The sequence below is a fragment of the Schistocerca piceifrons genome, chromosome 7 (genome assembly GCF_021461385.2).
Source record: "Schistocerca piceifrons isolate TAMUIC-IGC-003096 chromosome 7, iqSchPice1.1, whole genome shotgun sequence".
NCBI classification, from domain to species: domain Eukaryota; kingdom Metazoa; phylum Arthropoda; class Insecta; order Orthoptera; family Acrididae; genus Schistocerca; species Schistocerca piceifrons.
In genome coordinates, this window is record NC_060144.1 from 335386273 (window position 1) to 335405379 (window position 19107).

The 19107-nt window shown below is 43.6% G+C and overlaps 1 protein-coding gene across 1 annotated transcript in view; it reads left to right on the forward strand.

Moving 5' to 3' along the window:
• The first annotated feature begins 2807 nt into the window (after window positions 1-2807).
• LOC124805336 (RING finger protein 121) overlaps window positions 2808-19107 on the forward strand; it is a 100041-nt gene continuing 83741 nt past the window's right edge. Inside the window, exons 1-2 of the mRNA XM_047265856.1 lie at window positions 2808-2937; window positions 3628-3662. Coding sequence (XP_047121812.1) covers window positions 2920-2937; window positions 3628-3662 — 53 coding nt within the window. The 5' untranslated portion in view covers window positions 2808-2919. The remainder of the gene's footprint in view (window positions 2938-3627; window positions 3663-19107) is intronic.

Here is a 19107-nt window from a genome sequence, read left to right on the forward strand (position 1 = left end):
TTTCACTCTGCTTCCAAAAATTGAAGGATCACTGCTCTTGGATTGAAAAGAACAGCTGGTACATTATCGTCTGTGCATTGCTGTATCGATTCTTATGTCACATGTGTGTTGTTCATTTTTAACTGCTGGTGAACTTGTTAGAAGAGCACTGATAGCTTCTCCCATTTTCTATAATAACCCAGTATTTCAGTGCAATGGAAATTTTGTGAATAATCATTTATCCTTTCAAAAAAGTCTTTTATTTAATACCCAAAAATTTTAACATTGCTCCTATGTCAAATTGATATACCGGTTGTTTATTTGATCATCAGTAGAAAATTTTTAAAAATGTTATAAGCGTAACCAAGCGAATACAGAAAGATATAGGATACTCATAACTAAAATGTACATGTTCAAAGCCCCAACACAAAGTTATTTCAAAACAGCCTTATCCATCCTAGTATCAAACTATACAATGCCTTACGAGATACCATTAAACACATACAAAACATTGGTCACTTCAAATCTAAACTGAAGTCGTACTTGGTTGATCACTGCTTTTACACGGTAAATGAATACCTACAAAACTAAATTTTGGTGTGTTTACCCAATGTAGTCTCATTCAGAAGAACATTTGTATTTCATCTCTCTGTATATAGCGTAACAACATTTATTTAGGTATTCATCATTAATTGATATACACTCCTGGAAATGGAAAAAAGAACACATTGACACCGGTGTGTCAGACCCACCATACTTGCTCCGGACACTGCGAGAGGGCTGTACAAGCAATGATCACACGCACGGCACAGCGGACACACCAGGAACCGCGGTGTTGGCCGTCGAATGGCGCTAGCTGTGCAGCATTTGTGCACCGCCGCCGTCAGTGTCAGCCAGTTTGCCGTGGCATACGGAGCTCCATCGCAGTCTTTAACACTGGTAGCATGCCGCAACAGCGTGGACGTGAACCGTATGTGCAGTTGACGGACTTTGAGCGAGGGCGTATAGTGGGCATGCGGGAGGCGGGGTGGACGTACCGCCGAATTGCTCAACACGTGGGGCGGGAGGTCTCCACAGTAAATCGATGTTGTCGCCAGTGGTCGGCGGAAGGTGAACGTGCCCGTCGACCTGGGACCGGACCGCAGCGACGCACGGATGCACGCCAAGACCGTAGGATCCTACGCAGTGCCGTAGGGGACCGCACCGCCACTTCCCAGCAAATTAGGGACACTGTTGCTCCTGGGGTATCGGCGAGGACCATTCGCAACCGTCTCCATGAAGCTGGGCTACGGTCCCGCACACCATTAGGCCGTCTTCCGCTCACGCCCCAACATCGTGCAGCCCGCCTCCAGTGGTGTCGCGACAGGCGTGAATGGAGGGACGAATGGAGACGTGTCTTCAGCGATGAGAGTCGCTTCTGCCTTGGTGCCAATGATGGTCGTATGCGTGTTTGGCGCCATGCAGGTGAGCGCCACAATCAGGACTGCATACGACTGAGGCACACAGGGCCAACACCCGGCATCATGGTGTGGGGAGCGATCTCCTACACTGGCCGTACACCACTGGTGATCGTCGAGGGGACACTGAATAGTGCACGGTACATCCAAACTGTCATCGAACCCATCGTTCTACCATTCCTAGACCGGCAAGGGAACTTGCTGTCCCAACAGGACAATGCACGTCCGCATGTATCCCGTGCCAGCCAACGTGCTCTAGAAGGTGTAAGTCAACTACCCTGGCCAGCAAGATCTCCGGATCTGTCCCCCATTGAGCATGTTTGGGACTGGATGAAGCGTCGTCTCACGTGGTCTGCACGTCCAGCACGAACGCTGGTCCAACTGAGGCGCCAGGTGGAAATGGCATGGCAAGCCGTTCCACAGGACTACATCCAGCATCTCTACGATCGTCTCCATGGGAGAGTAGCAGCCTGCATTGCTGCGAAAGGTGGATATACACTGTACTAGTGCCGACATTGTGCATGCTCTGTTGCCTGTGTCTATGTGCCTGTGGTTCTGTCAGTGTGGTCATGTGATGTATCTGACCCCAGGAATGTATCAATAAAGTTTCCCCTTCCTGGGACAATGAATTCACGGTGTTCTTATTTCAATTTCCAGGAGTGTATTATTGTGTGTTATTATGTACAAAGGTATATTAAATGTAAAACTGTTAATATTAACAAAAAAAATCCTAAAATCTCTTGCACATTGTGAAGCTATAGATGAAAATGGATCAATAAGTCATCATCATCAATAAATCATGAAACAGCGGTATGTGTTTTAACAAGACCGTTTTTCCCATCCCTAGCGTCCAGGTTAATGGTTAAGAGTGTGTGTACGTGTTGGGGGGGTGGGGATGGGGGCGGGTGTTAGTTGGCTGTGCGAGATAGGTAAGTAAAAATTCACTGTGGACGACGTTTTGTTGAGTTAGGAATGGGTTAAGGGTAAGCGTGTAGCAGGGGTAGGAAGTCCCACTTGACGTACTTTCCACAGAGTTCCCATGACTTACAACCCTGGCGTATCTTGAAAATGAAACTGTCTAAACAAACTGTAAATTTGAAGACTATGTCAAGTAATCCGACAAAGTGTGTAAGAAAATGGGAGTGCGTAAACAATTTATAGTATATTAAACAAATTTTTGCTAGTATCAAATATTTTTGATAAATTGTTTGTAATTTATTCAGTTCAATGGTGCAATATTTGTGCTACAAAGATTTAAGACGTAAATAAATAAAGAAATAGATAAGGCAGGGATACAGGCTTTGTCGCATACAATCGACTCTTAATTCCATTTCAATAGTGGCAGCCCTGCACGACGACGCTTCCAGCAGACGAGACCTGGCACATTGATAGTGTATTGTTTACTCTAGTCAAGCGAGAGGCATGGATGTGTGTGTGATTGTTTTTCTGTAAGTTGCATTGTTTGTAAATTCCACCTACAAATATGGATGAACTGAACAGAGTAAGTACATATGACACGTTATAATTCCTGAGTAATCCTTATGTTAACTTAGTGCACTAAGCGCGAGTAATGTGATACTTGAAAATCTTGTACAAGCAGTCCATAAACACATTTCCTCTTTCTGGCTTTGCGCTGTTGTTTCAGCGAGTGCCTAACTGTACGTCAGATGCTAGTGCATTGTTAGAAAAACATACTGTCTTGTTGTTCATTTGCTATGCCTTTTCAGCGGGCCGTGGAGATAAGTTAATTAGTTTAGTGATAAGCACTTTGAAATCCATGTTGTATGTCATTACTTTAGTTCCTCATCTCATGCCGCATATAAATTGTTGCTGAATTATAATAAGAGTTGTATAGATACCAAAACCCCTGCTAACGGAACGAGTGAATTCACAAGTATTATGTTAATGTCGTTGTCAACCGACGACTTTTTTTTACGAATGCCTCCAACGTCTTTGTGGATCTCTATGGGTTTATTTTGACAAGAGAACTCGACAGTGAGCACTCGAACGCAGACACTTTACAGCATGAAATTAATGTCATACGCTGCACATTCTTTCATAATATTTAAGTAAAATATACATCCTTTGTTTTCTATCTGAAAAAAGGTTGTATGTGTGTATGCGTATGAATTTACCTTGCAGTTTTCCTTGCTTTGAAGTTCCCAAGTTAATTCTTATTTAATATTTACAGACACTGCTGGACCTGTCTGAAGATGATATGCGAAGGTAAGTGTAGTTGATTATAATCTACTTGGAATTATTTGGTCCACTAGTCAGATGATAAACTTGTGTTGACTATTGAATTTGCAACACTTCCGATGAATCAGTTCATAATTGTTAACTAAGAAATTACATAGGCTATCTAGAAGCAATCTTTTTTTCTCCACCCAGCTATGATCCTCTTGATTGGCAGTGGGCTTAAAATTTGCAACCTCTAACCATAAAGTGAAATACCACTAGGCCTATCTCATTTGAACGTACCAAGTAATTTGTTGGTTTTTCCACCTTTGGGTGTACAAGTATTAGGTGTTTTCAGTTATTTCCAGCATACGTTTGCTACAAAGTTTATAGCGCATAGTGTCTTCCCACCCAAGTCCTTATGGGAGTATTTCATAGTGTTGATTAATTGCAATGATGCATGCTAAATATGAAGAGAATATAGACCTAGCCATATCTACTGCACTACAAACAGCCATAATTTTGCGTAGGAATGAGAAGTGGAAAAATAGTGCTGCAGAGTGAAGTAAGTCATTTGAAAGGCCTGGGAGAGCTGCTCAGCGCTTCTTAAAAGTAAATCCAAGACAGAGTACTTCTCTTTACGTAGTCTCATGTCCATTGACAATGGCTAGAACTTAATTCAAAATGAAGTATGGAACCATTGCTTATGTAGTGTTCCATATGCAGGAAATCGAGGAACCTCTTGCTTTAACCAAACCTAGTAAAGATCAGGCTGTGAGGAAGTACCTGTTGGAAATGGTGAAGCTTGTTGGGTGTTCATACACTGGCGTAAAAGGAAAGTCATCTACTTGTACACAAGGCACTGAATACGCATAACCAACTAAATAATATGCTTGATGAAGGCCAAGCGGCTTAATGGGATCTACCAATATGAGAAGTCAGTTTTGTCTTGTGATGTAATGGTCGTGTGCCATATGACAACATAGGTCTAAGTGTGCAAACAGATAGAGAATAGAACACTGGTAGTATTTTTTGTACATTAATTAACACAAAGTATAGGTGAGGTGGAAAGGTGGGTGTTTGAGTTTGCGAAACTAACGAATGTGAATTAGTCATGGTGACATACTGATCTGTAATATTGCCCAAGGATAGGTTAGGTTGAAAGTTGAGTTTTTTTTAGGAGTTTGTGAAATGGTATCAAGGGCTTGAGTCCATCTAGGCTGTGTTAAGGACAGTGGGTGGCTGTCTGCCTTGTCACTGCCAGTGAGCTGCAATGACAGGTTAGGGCAAGTGTTTCTGAATGGTCCTGTATTTGTACATTGTCTCAAATGTGGCTGTGTAACTGACAACACATTCATGTGCCATGGTATGTTCAATCAAATTTGAAGTGCAGATATGAATATTGTTACACATCTATTGCTTTATTGAAAAGGGTTGTGTTGTTTGACAACAAATCCTTTCTGCTAAATCATATTCACAGTTGTCAAGATGCAACAATTTTTCAGGAGAAATTGTGGTGGTATAAAATAGAATGATCACATAGGTTCAGTTACAGGTGATCACTCCAGTTCATTGGTAGAATACTGGGAAAATGTAGTTAGCCTACAAAGGAGGCTGCTTAAAAAAAAGTTTTGTGATCATTCCTATTGTTCGATTGTGAGAGACCAATACAAAATAGATGTAACTGGGGGTCATTGACATAAGATAGTATTTTCTAATTTAATGCTCATCTGTACCACAAAGCCAGGGTTGTATTAGAATCATTTGATAAGCACGTTGTGGTTATTTCCTATAATTTACATCTGGATATTGCCGAAGGCTCTCAGTTGCCATCTATAGTCAGTGATTGCTTGAAAACTATCAAAAACTACGCTTGTTTGGTGAATGTAAGTATGTATGCTGTAAGTTATGGTAAAAGTGTAATTTTTGTTGATAGTACTAGTAACATTCACAAGACAACACTCAAAAAGTATTGTAAACAGATTGGTAAACCTATCACACAAACAACATTAGCAGTAGAGAGTATTGAGAAAAACAACTCATTCTAGTTGCAGACAGAAAAGATGAAGTAAAAGAATGTTTCTGTCCCCAAAATCCAAGCAGAGCACCAAGAACAACAGATTAAAAATTGGCCAGTATAAAATGGTTCTTACGGTGGAATGGACAGCTGAGGAAACTGATACATCTCATAGGTAACTCCTCTTTTGCCGCAAACTCCCCACCTCAGAAGAACAACAGATGGCAAGAATGCCTTTCTGATGTGTGACATCCCTGTTCTGTGTGGTTACAGTCCCTGCAGAATGGAGAGAGAGCTGAAAGAGGCATTCTATTTTTATAAGGAATGTGTATCAATTCTTGCCCCTCTCCCTCACCACCATCCTACAAGCAGTCAATGTATCAGTGCATGTTCTATCTATCTGCTGCCACATGAAGTTGTAGACAAAGAGTCTTGGTAAATTCTTGTATTACGGATGAGTAACTATTGTTTATGTTTAAAAAGGTACACTTTAATGTAACTTATTTGCTAACAATAAGCTTGAACAAGAAACTGCAGATAACGGACTTAGCAAAGAGTAATTACCATGTATAGCATTATCAAAAAAATACATAGAAAAAACATAAAAGCACCTTGCACAAATAACAAGACATAAAAAAAGTAGTTAACTCTCAACACTCTTCCATAATTAGTTTTCTTCATAATTTCTCAAGCACCCCGAGCCTGTGGTTTTCTCAGTATGCCAGCAAGTTGACTTGAACTTTCCAGATGTTTAAACTTATGGTCATTCTGTAATATTGCTGAATGAACTTCCTTTGAATGTCAGTATGATTCTTGCCTCTTGTTATTTTTCCTTCATAGTTATTTTCAACGTATGTATGGCAGCTTGATTGTCAGTACACGGTTCTGTCAGTTCTATCAAACCTAAAATTCCAAGTTCTTGTCCAAGATGTCATATCCAACATACACTGCTGACAGAAGAGATGGTGGCTTGATATTCTGCTTGCGTGATTGAAGTTGCCACAAGACGTTGCTTTTGGGTGTAACAGCAATATGTCCTCCTCGCATGATAAGAACTCCTCTGCAGCTGGAGCATCTTGTTGAGATATCACCTCCATAATCAGGATGAGGAAAGGCAATCAGTGTTGATTCTCCATCAAAGAATATATCGAACTTCATAGTTCCTTATAGGTACTGAAAGCGATGTTCGACATTTTCCAATGACTAACCATTGGTTTATTACTAAAACTGCGTAAGTAATTAACAGCAAAACACGAGATTTTCACTGACATCATCGACAAGATTATCTTTATCACAATGGGTTCAAATCATCAAACTTTAACCACCATAAGATTTCCATTGTATGCATAGACTGATTTACAAAAATTCCCTCTAAACTTATTTTAAATTCCATCCTAAGATATGACATTTAATATCAAAATATTTTGTGAAATGTTATTTCAAACTACTGATTCAGCTTGTTCAAAGCCAGTGAAGCTGTCTGTCGGCCTTCCAGTGACTAACCCATCATCAACAAACAATGCTATAATGATGCTTCTGTCTTCTTTATCTTCATTACAGTAGCTACAAGGATTATCGTCAGTGTTAACAAATCCTAGTGACATCAGATAATTTGAGAATTTCTCATTCCAGGTCTTTTGAGCTTGTTTTAGGCCACATAAACTCTTTTTCACCTTGCAAACTCTATTTGTACCATCGTTGAATGGCTCAAATGGCTCTGAGCATTATGGGACTCAACTGCTGAGGTCATTAGTCCCCTAGAACTTAGAAATAGTTAAACCTAACTAACCTAAGGACATCACACACATCCATGCCCGAGGCAGGATTCGAACCTGCGGCCATAGCGGTCTCGCGGTTCCAGACTACAGCGCCAGAACCGCGCGGCCACTTCGGCCGGCCCATCGTTGAATCCATGAGGTTGATTCATGAAGATTTCTTGTTGCAGATTACTGTATAGAAATGCGGTTTTTACATCAAAAGTTGTTATTTTCATTGTATTTGTAGCAGCAAGACTAAGAAGCAGTCTAATTTATTCATAATGTACTACAGGACTAAAGGTTTCTGAATAGTCCAGTCCTTCCTCTTGCAGCTAGTACAATTCAGCAGGACTTTTTCTTTTTATTGCACTTCTTCCACTTTTATTTAATGTAAAGACTACATAATTTATTGTTTTGGTCCACAGATTCTCATTCAGTCTTCGTGCTTGTATTGCTGATTGTGCGGACTTGACAACTGTACTTATTTCTCTTTCAGTTCTTCCATTTAGTTGAGGCATGTACGCGTTGATCCTGATGTGAAACACTCCAAGTTTACCTGAAAGCTTTTTAGTGAGAGCATTCTTTATTTCGGTGCCATAGTCAGACTTTAAACATTTTACTTTCTTCCCAAACTGATTTTCTACCATTTTCAAGAAAGTTTCTGATTTGGCAATTGTTTCATCTTCAGTAAATATTGAGTTTGGAAATGAGAAAATTCATCTTTAAACAACAGAAAATACCTTACTACTCCTAACAAAGTGAGATTAATTTCAAAAACAAGTCAGCATGAATTACATCCATGGTATTTTCCACAATCTTCATATTTGTCGAATGAGATTTGGTATGTTGTTTGCAATATATCCATATATACAGCAAACCCATACGTACTCATTTCAGTCATCGGGATAAACAGTGCCATTTCTTTTCAGTGGGTCTCTAACATATGTGACGTTTTGATGTGCTAACTTTTGAAGCCACATTGTAATTGAGATTGCTGTCGTACATTTGTTGGACTCCTTTGAACAAGACAACATTTTGTACAGCTGTCGCTCGTATCTGCATATTGCTACAGTTTCCAAATTGTCAGTGATTTTGAAAACTAAGAGGTCCTCATCTGGAGACTGAACATATCCTTTATCTAAGACATGAGTAGCAGAAAATTAAAGTTTATATTCTCCTGAACAATGTCACATCACTGTTCTCCATTCTCTAAGTCAATGTTGCCCACTCAAGTTCCTTCTACTAGCATCGCCAATCGAGACTTTCATACATTGATATAGTTTTACTTAATTTATTAACCAGCCCATTCTAAATGTCATGCGTTGTTGGTGCCAAAATTTTGGTACAAAGTAATTTCTCAATCAGGCTGCAAATTTATGTCATTTATATTGGCAGCAGGTAATTCAACATTGACTAGTGCTTTCATTTCAAACCTATTGATTCTTTGCTGTCAGATTTTTTGCTTATGTTATTTCTGTCTAATGTTACATTTGGGCATTCCCAGACAAAATGTCCACACTGTTTGCAGTTGTGTGAATAGTGGTGTCTACAAAATGCTAAATATTTGTCATGTGGTTTGTTTCTGCAGTGTTTCTTTAAAAGTCCAGTTTTGTCGCATTTGAATTGTTGAACTGTAGGCTATTTAGCTGACTTCCTTTGCCAAAATGTTCATTTTGTTTTGAGATGAAAAGATTTTGGGACATGTTTGACTGTTCTGTCTCATTTAATCTATCTTCTCCCAGACATAAACATTCAAATAATATTTTTGTCAGATGTTGCTGCATTATCCCATGTGGTACAGAAGCGATGAAGTTTTGGTGTACCTAGTGAGGTGACGCAGTGGTTAGCACACTGGACTCGCATTTGGGAGGATGACATTTCAAACTCACTTCCAGCCTTCCTCATTTAGGTTTTCTGTGATTTCCATAAATCTCTTCAAGCAAATGTGGGGATGGTTTTTTCGAAATTGCATGGCCGATTTCCTTCCCTCATCATCCTCTAATACAAACTTGTGCTCTGTTTCTAATGACATAGAACGCATTGGTCTCGTTCTCCTCCCATTTTGGCAGTAACATTCGGAGAATTCGCAAATAATCTGGCTGTTTTTCATAGCTTCACCTTCTGCCACTGAATCTTCTGCATATTCTTGAATATGAATACAGTTCTGAATAGCTGACTTACTAGTATCGTATTTGTAACTAAACAAATTTCTCTCCAAACTTTCAATTGTTAAATCTGATATATTGCCATGTTGCGTTTCTAATTCTTCAAGCTTTTGACTAGCAGACTTACAGTTTACTATTTTCCTGGCTGTATTGCCACTGAGATTCAAACCTACAGAAATTGCCTCTCATGATCTTTCTCAGCCCAAGACTTTACACTTTGTTCAGGTTCTCCTCCTGTCGGTTTAACTTTCTGTCTGGCTGCTACTGAATACAACTTTTTCGACTTTAATGTTAAGTCTAGTGTGAATCGCAAGGAGACATAATTGACAGTATACTCACCAAGCGGTGGCAGAACACACGCATGAAAGAAGAGCAAAATTAGGGCAGCTTTTGAAGCCAGTGGCACCTTCTTCTTCCAGCAGAATGGTTGAAGAGGAGGTAGAAGGACTTGAAAGATCTGGGAAAGGGGGTAGATTTCGGAAAAGTCACCCAGAACTGTGGGTCAGGGGAGACTTACCAGACAGGACGAGAAGGAAAGACCGATTGTTGGGGACTGCATGAAAGGAGATATGAAAATCTCAGAGTTTAAAGATGGAAGACAGGGTAATGTGCAAGACACAGATTACTGCTAAAATATTGTGTACGAGTTAATCAGAGTGCGAAGTTAAGTGCATTGTACATAACAAAGGTGGGAGGGTTATGGCAAAAAATAGACTGGTAAGAAAATTTAAGATGAAGGAAACTGACATGGAATGAAGAAAGGAGTAGTTACTGTGAAGAAAATGCTGAGGCGGAAGAAATTAACTCACGTTGAGGCAGACCTGTTAAAACTCCTGGAATCCCTGTATACCTTCTCCAATTAAATTTCACAAGGTCCTATTCCAAATACCACGCCCCTTCTGTCCGCATGAAACCTACTAACAAACAACAGTACTTATATTTTGATAGTTGCCATCCTTTCCATGTCAACCACTCTCTCCCTTACAGCTTTGGCATTCTAGGCAAACATATTTGTTCGGATGCAGACTCTTTACGGCAGTACATCACCATTCTCACCCCAGCCATCACTGGACGTAATTACCTGACGAGTCTAGTTGAAAAGCAGATTTCCCGGGCCATCACACCCAATGATGATGATTCCTCCAAAAAAATAACTTTGGAGCACACCATAGGTCACTCAGTATTATCCTGTTTGTACTGTGTTAATCAGTTACTTTGACAGGGCCACGACTTCTAAAATCATGCTCCGAAAGGAGACCATTTCAGCTGAGATTTTGCCCACCACACCTAGAATAGCTTTTCATCGCGCTGCCAATCTCAGCCATATTTTTGTCAGACCATATGGTTCTTCTGCTCCCACCTCTCTACCCTGTGGCTCCTACCCCTGTGAGTGTCCCCACTGCAAGACATGCCCTGTGCATCCTTCTACCACCACCTATACCAGCCTGTAGCTGGCAAAACGTATACTATCAAAGGGAGAGCCACCTGTGAAACGACACGTCATATATCAGCTGTTATGCAAATATTGTTTGGCCTTTTACACTACCACCAAATCCCCCCCCCCCCCCCCCCCCCCCCGTGGGCCCAGGGGTTAAAATAGGCCCAAGGTATTCCTGCCTGTCATAAGAGATGACTAAATGGATTACATGGTGCATCGTATCCATTGTGCATCGAGATCTTTAGCCCACTTTCTCGTCGTGGCGTTGCAGTCCTGCCCATCCTGCATCTTTTGAGCGAGGACACCTTCCTGGGTGCCTGGGTGCGTTTTCCTCCACCCAATATGCAGTGTCATTTTCTGCGCCGATGAGGACCGTGGAATTCTTTGCACCTCATATCTAGCATGGTAGCCAGTCTGTTGTGGTGGGGCCACCTTGTACCCTGTTGGTTGTAGCCCCCTGACTACACAGGGTCGCTCTGCTGATGCCTGTGTCGTTAACTCCCCACATATGCCAAAGAGTAGATGTCCGACACCCTGGAGCATTGGTACTCATGGCAATGGCCATCCTGCCAGGTGGCCTTTGCTGCATATGGGTGGTACCCTTGGGGAGAGCCACTGGTCGGAGTGGGTGGCATCAGGGCAGATGACACACGATGAAGCATACCACATCATCACTTGCTGGTGATCAAACACCAGCAGTCTCTGAGCATTCCGAGTCTCAGTGTAATGCAGGGAAGTATGATCCTAAATTGTTCCCCCTCCCTGGCCACACCATGGGAGGAATGCCAGGCTAAGTATGGCAGTGAACCTTATTCGCCCCGGATCCTCGTATGTACGAGAGCTGATGGGGACTCCTTTGTCTCGATGAAGCCTCAGTTTTTCGTAGAGCATTTAGAGGACAAATTTGGGGAGGTGGAGGGCTTGTTCAAAATGCGGGTAGGGTCAGTCTTGATAAAAACAGCATCCTCTGTCCAGTCACGGGCATTATTCGCTTGTGGCAAGCTGGGGGATGTTACCGTTACCATCACACTTCATAAGAGCTTAATTATAGTCCAGGGTAGTATATTCCACAGGGACCTTCTTTTGCAGCCTGACGGCGAGCTGCACGCCAACTTAGAACGATGAGGAGTTCATTTTGTCTGGCACATCCATTGGAGTCTGAGGGATAATCAGATTGCCACCGGTGCCTTCATTTTGGACTTTGAGGGTTGCGCATTACCTGAGAAGGTCAAGGTGTGATGCCAAGCCATATATCCCTCCCCCAATGCGGTGCTTTAAGTGCTGGAGGTCCTGCCATATACCCTTCCCGCTGTACTTCCAGCATCACGTGTTGAGATTGTGAACACACATCCCATCCCAATACTCCATATGCCCCACCTCCCGTCTGAGAGAAAATTTGGAATACATTTCACATAAATTTTCTCAGCATGTTATAGTCTTAGGTGGAGATTTCAATTTACCAGATATAGACTGGGACACTCAGATGTTTAGGACGGGTGGTAGGGACAGAGCATCGAGTGACCTTATACTGAGTGCACTATCCGAAAATTACCTCGAGCAATTAAACAGAGAACCGACTCGTGGAGATAACATCTTGGACCTACTGATAACAAACAGACCCGAACTTTTCGAATCTGTATGTACAGAACAGGGAATCAGTGATCATAAGGCCGTTGCAGCATCCCTGAATATGGAAGTTAATAGGAATATAAAAAAAGGGAGGAAGGTTTATCTGTTTAGCAAGAGTAATAGAAGGCAGATTTCAGACTACCTAACAGATCAAAACGAAAATTTCTGTTCCGACACTGACAATGTTGAGTGTTTATGGAAAAAGTTCAAGGCAATCGTAAAATGCGTTTTAGACAGGTACGTGCCGAGTAAAACTGTGAGGGACGGGAAAAACCCACCGTGGTACAACAACAAAGTTAGGAAACTACTGCGAAAGCAAAGAGAGCTCCACTCCAAGTTTAAACGCAGCCAAAACCTCTCAGACAAACTGAAGCTAAACGATGTCAAAGTTAGCGTAAGGAGGGCTATGCGTGAAGCGTTCATTGAATTCGAAAGTAAAATTCTATGTACCGACTTGACAGAAAATCCTAGGAAGTTCTGGTCTTACGTTAAATCAGTAAGTGGCTCGAAACAGCATATCCAGACACTACGGGATGATGATGGCATTGAAACAGAGGATGACACGCGTAAAGCTGAAATACTAAACACCTTTTTCCAAAGCTGTTTCACAGAGGAAGACCGCACTGCAGTTCCTTCTCTAAATCCTCGCACAAACGAAAAAATGGCTGACATCGAAATAAGTGTCCAAGGAATAGAAAAGCAACTGGAATCACTCAATAGAGGAAAGTCCACTGGACCTGACGGGATACCAATTCGATTCTACACAGAGTACGCGAAAGAACTTGCCCCCCTTCTAACAGCCGTGTACCGCAAGTCTCTAGAGGAACGGAGGGTTCCAAATGATTGGAAAAGAGCACAGATAGTCCCAGTCTTCAAGAAGGGTCGTCGAGCAGATGCGCAAAACTATAGACCTATATCTCTTACGTCGATCTCTTGTAGAATTTTAGAACATGTTTTTTGCTCGCGTATCATGTCATTTCTGGAAACCCAGAATCTACTATGTAGGAATCAACATGGATTCCGGAAACAGCGATCGTGTGAGACCCAACTCGCCTTATTTGTTCATGAGACCCAGAAAATATTAGATACAGGCTCCCAGGTAGATGCTATTTTTCTTGACTTCCGGAAGGCGTTCGATACAGTTCCGCACTGTCGCCTAATAAACAAAGTAAGAGCCTACGGAATATCAGACCAGCTGTGTGGCTGGATTGAAGAGTTTTTAGCAAACAGAACACAGCATGTTGTTATCAATGGAGAGACGTCTACAGACGTTAAAGTAACCTCTGGCGTGCCACAGGGGAGTGTTATGGGACCATTGCTTTTCACAATATATATAAATGACTTAGTAGATAGTGTCGGAAGTTCCATGCGGCTTTTCGCGGATGATGCTGTAGTATACAGAGAAGTTGCTGCATTAGAAAATTGTAGCGAAATACAGGAAGATCTGCAGCGGATAGGCACTTGGTGCAGGGAGTGGCAACTGACCCTTAACATAGACAAATGTAATATATTGCGAATACATAGAAAGAAGGATCCTTTATTGTATGATTATATGATAGCGGAACAAACACTGGTAGCAGTTACTTCTGTAAAATATCTGGGAGTATGCGTACGGAACGATTTGAAGTGGAATGATCATATAAAACTAATTGTTGGTAAGGCGGGTACCAGGTTGAGATTCATTGGGAGAGTGCTTAGAAAATGTAGTCCATCAACAAAGGAGGTGGCTTACAAAACACTCGTTCGACCTATACTTGAGTGTTGCTCATCAGTGTGGGATCCGTACCAGGTCGGGTTGACGGAGGAGATAGAGAAGATCCAAAGAAGAGCGGCGCGTTTCGTCACTGGGTTATTTGGTAACCGTGATAGCGTTACGGAGATGTTTAATAAACTCAAGTGGCAGACTCTGCAAGAGAGGCGCTCTGCATCGCGGTGTAGCTTGCTCGCCAGGTTTCGAGAGGGTGCGTTTCTGGATGAGGTATCGAATATATTGCTTCCCCCTACTTATACTTCCCGAGGAGATCACGAATGTAAAATTAGAGAGATTAGAGCGCGCACGGAGGCTTTCAGACAGTCGTTCTTCCCGCGAACCATACGCGACTGGAACAGGAAAGGGAGGTAATGACAGTGGCACTTAAAGTGCCCTCCGCCACACACCGTTGGGTGGCTTGCGGAGTATCAATGTAGATGTAGATGTAGATGTGTCAACTGCGGAGAGCATCATTCCCCTTGCTCATCAGACTGCAGGATTTTACAGTGAGAAAGGAAAATCATTGATTACAAGACCCTGGACTGACTAACCTACACTGAGGCCAAGAGGAAATTTGAGCAGCTACATCCTGTGGCTATGACCTCCTCTTATGCGCTGCTATGAGAACAGTTGTAGCCCCATCAGTTCTGCGAGTTCCAGTCAGCTCTCAGAGCTGGAAGACTTCACCTGCCCCTTTGATGGTGGGGGGGGGGGGGGGGGGCACTTCTCTCCCTGTTGCTCCCGCACCACCTACCTCGGGAGCACTGTCCCCCAAACCATTCTACATCTACATCCATACTCCGCAAGCCACCTGACGGCGTGTGGCGGAGGGCACCCTGAGTACCTCTATCGGTTCTCCCCTCTATTCTAGTCTCATATTGTTCGTGGAAAGAAGGATTGTCGGTATGCTTCTGTGCGGGCTCTAATCTCTCTGATTTTATCCTCATGGTCTCTTCGCGAGATATACGTAGGAGGGAGCAATATACTGCTTGACTCTTTGGTGAAGGTATGTTCTCGAAACTTTGACAAAAGCCCGTACCAAGGTACTGAGCGTCTCTCCTACAGAGTCTTCCTCTGGAGTTTATCTATCATCTCCGTAACACTTTCGCGATTACTAAATGATCCTGTAACGAAGCGCGCTGCTCTCCGTTGGATCTTTTCTATCTCTTCTATCAACCCTATCTGGTACGGATCCCACACTGCTGAGCAGTATTCAAGCAGTGGGCGAAGAAGCGTACTGTAACCTTCTTCCATTGTTTTTGGACTGCATTTCTTTAGGATTCTTCCAATGACTCTCAGTCTGGCATCTGCTTTACCAACGATCAACTTTATATGATCATTCCATTTTAAATCACTCCTAATGCATACTCCCAGATAATTTATGGAATTAACTGCTTCCAGTTGCTGACCTGCTATTTTGTAGCTAAATGATAAGGGAACTATCTTTCTATGTATTCGCAGCACATTACACTTGTCTACATTGAGATTCAATTGCCATTCCCTGCACCATGCGTCAATTTGCTGCAGATCCTCCTGCATTTCAGTACAATTTTCCATTGTTACAACCTCTCGATACACCACAGCATCATCTGCAAAAAACCTCAGTGAACTTCCGATGTCATCCATTGGGGACACCAGTCCCCGCTTCTCAACTGGAGAAGTGTAAGTTTTCTTTGGTTCCTCTCGCTGGGAAGGAGTCTCTTGGGTCACTCCCTTCCCAGATTTCTGCTAGTGGTAAAGATGACACCAGCCAGTGGCTGAAGTGCCCAAAAGCAGCTGGTCGTAGGGCTTCACGGTCATCCTCAGTCCTGGAGACAGAATCAGCGAAGCCCTCCCAGTCATAGAAACCCAAGGAGCCAGAAAGAAGACCCCCAAGACCAAGGGAATTGCAGTGGCACCCATACCACCGCTGCCTACAAGCTCTGCGTCTGAGGATGAGGTAAAGATTCTGGCATCTGCTGAGGACCTAGATCTCACCAGACCGTCAGACACAATAGATATAGCCTGTTCAGGAAATAAGTTGGTGGCAGCAGGTGACCCTGAGGCGTAGCGTACCTCATTGAGTGTTTCATGCCTTCTCAGTCTCACAATCATGTCATCCTCCAGTGGAATTGCGGCGGTTTTTTCCACCACCTGGCTGAGCTACAGCAACTGCTAAGCTTTACACCTGCTTTCTGCATTGCCCTCCAGGAAACCTGGTTCCTGGCAATGCGGTCTCCTGCCCTTCATGGCTACAGGGGATATTACAAGAACTGTAGTGAATATAATAGAGTGTCAGTTGGAGTTTGCGTTTATGTCCTGAACTCAGTGTATAGTGAACCTGTACCCCTTCAAAGTCCTCTTGAAGCTGTGGCTGTCAGGATACGGATGACGCAGGAAATAACTGTCTGCAATGTATATCTTCCTCCAGATGGTGCAGTACCCCTGAAGAATTGGCTGCAGTGATCAATTAACTCCCTGAACCTTACCTACTTTTGGGAGATTTTAATGCCCAGAAACCCTTGTGGGGTAGCACCATGCTTACTGGCCGTGGCAGAGATGTCGAAAATTTACTGTTCCAACTCAACCTCTGCCTCTTAAATACTGGGGCTGCCACACATTTCATTGTGGCTCATGGTAGTTACTTGGCCATTGATCTATCAATTTGCAGCCCAGGACTCCTCCCATCTGTCCACTGGAGAACACGTGACGACCTGTGTGGTAGTGACCACATCCCCATCTTCCTGTCACTCCCCCGGCGTCATGCCCATGATTGCCTACCCAGATGGGTTTTAAACAAGGCAGGCTGGGTAGCCTTCACCTCTGCTGTCACTGTTGAATCTCCCCCACGTAGTGCCATCGATGTTGTGATTGAGCAGGTCACTACAACAATAATTTCTGCAGTGGAAAACTTGATCCCTCATTCTCTAGGTTGCCCCCAGTGAAAGACAGTCCCTTGGTGGTCGCCGGAAGTCATTGAGGCAATTAAAGAACATTGGCAAGCTCCACAGCAACGTAAGTGGCACCCTTCCCTAGAGCAACTAATAGCCTTTAAGCAGCCCGCGTTCACCTGCTTATGAAACGACGGAAACAGGAGTGTTGGGTAGGTATGTGTCAACCATTGGGTGCCAAGCGTCACCCTCATATGTCTGGACAAAGATCAGACGTCCTTTTGGGTACCAGACCCCAATAGGTGCCCTTGGCGTTAATGTCAATGGTGTGCTCTCTACCAACGCAAACACAATTTCCAAGCACTTTGCTGAGCACTATGCTTGAGCCTCTGCATCGGAGAACTACTCCCCAGCCTTCCGCACCCTCAAATGACAGATGGAAAGGAAAGTCCTCTCGTTCACTACACGCCACAGTGACCCCTATAATGCCCCATTTGCAGAGTGGGAGCCCCTCAGCGCCCTTGCACATTGCCCCAACATAGCTCCTGGCTGGATCGGATCCACAGTCATAGATTAAACATCTCTGGTCTGACTACAAGGGATATCTCCTCGTCATCTTCAACCGGATCTGGTGTGATGGTGTGTTTCCATCACAATGGCAGGAGAGCACCATCACTCAGGTGCTAAAACCCGGTAAAAATCCGCTTGATGTGGATAGCTATCAGCCTCACCAACATTCTCTGTAAGCTGCTGAAAGATATGTTGTGTTAGCGGTTGGGTTCTGGAGTCACATGGCCTACTGGCTCCATGTCAGGGCAGCTTCCGCCAAGGTCGCTCTACCACTGATAATCTTGTGTCCCTCGAGTCTACCTTCTGAACAGCCTTTTCCAGGCAGCAGCATCTGGTTGCTGTCTTTTTTTTACTTACGTAAAGCATACGACACAACCTAGTGACTTCGTATCCATACCACATCATATGAGTGGGGTTTCCAGGGCCCACTCCCGATTTTTATCCAAAACTTCCTGTCGTTCCGTATTTTCTATGTCCCAAGTTCCTACCATAGTACCCCCAAATGCAGGAGGATGGCGTTCCACAGGGCTCCGTATTGAGTGCCTCTCTATTTTTAGTGGCCATCAACGGCTTAGCAGCAGCTGTAGGGCTGTCGGTCTCCCCTTCTCCGTATGCTGATGACTTCTGCATTTCGTATTGCTCCTCCACTACTGGTGTTGCTGAGCGGTGCCTACAGGGAGCCATTCACAAGGTGCAGTCATGGGCTCTAGCCCACGGCTTCCAGTTTTCAGCCGCGAAGTTGTGTGTCATGCCCTTCTGTCGACACTGTACCATTCATCCGGAACCTAAACCTTATCTTAATGATGATCCACTCACTGTAGTGGAGACGTGTCAATTCTTAGGGCTGGTTTACGATGCCCTATTGACTTGGCTACCTCACCTACATCAGCTTAAGCGGGAGTGCTGGCAGCACCTCAATGCTCTCCGCTGCCTGAGCAACACCAACTGGGGTGCAGATCGCTCTGTGCTGCTGCAGCTCTACAGAACCCTTATTCAATCCCGCCTTGACTATGGCCTGGTTTACAATTCAACGGCACCCTCAGTGTTGTGTTTGCTCCATCCATTCCACCACTGTGGCGTTCGCCTAGCGATGGGTGCTTTTAGAGCAAGTCCAGTGTCCTGGTGGAGGCCAGATTCCCTACATTGCGGATCCGACGTGCACAACTGCTCACCAGTTATGTTGCACACATTCATAGTTCTCCTGAACATCCGAATTACTGTCTCCTTTTCCCACCTGCGACAGTGCACCCCCACATCGGTGGCCCAGGTCAGGGCTCACAATTGCTGTCCTTGTGGG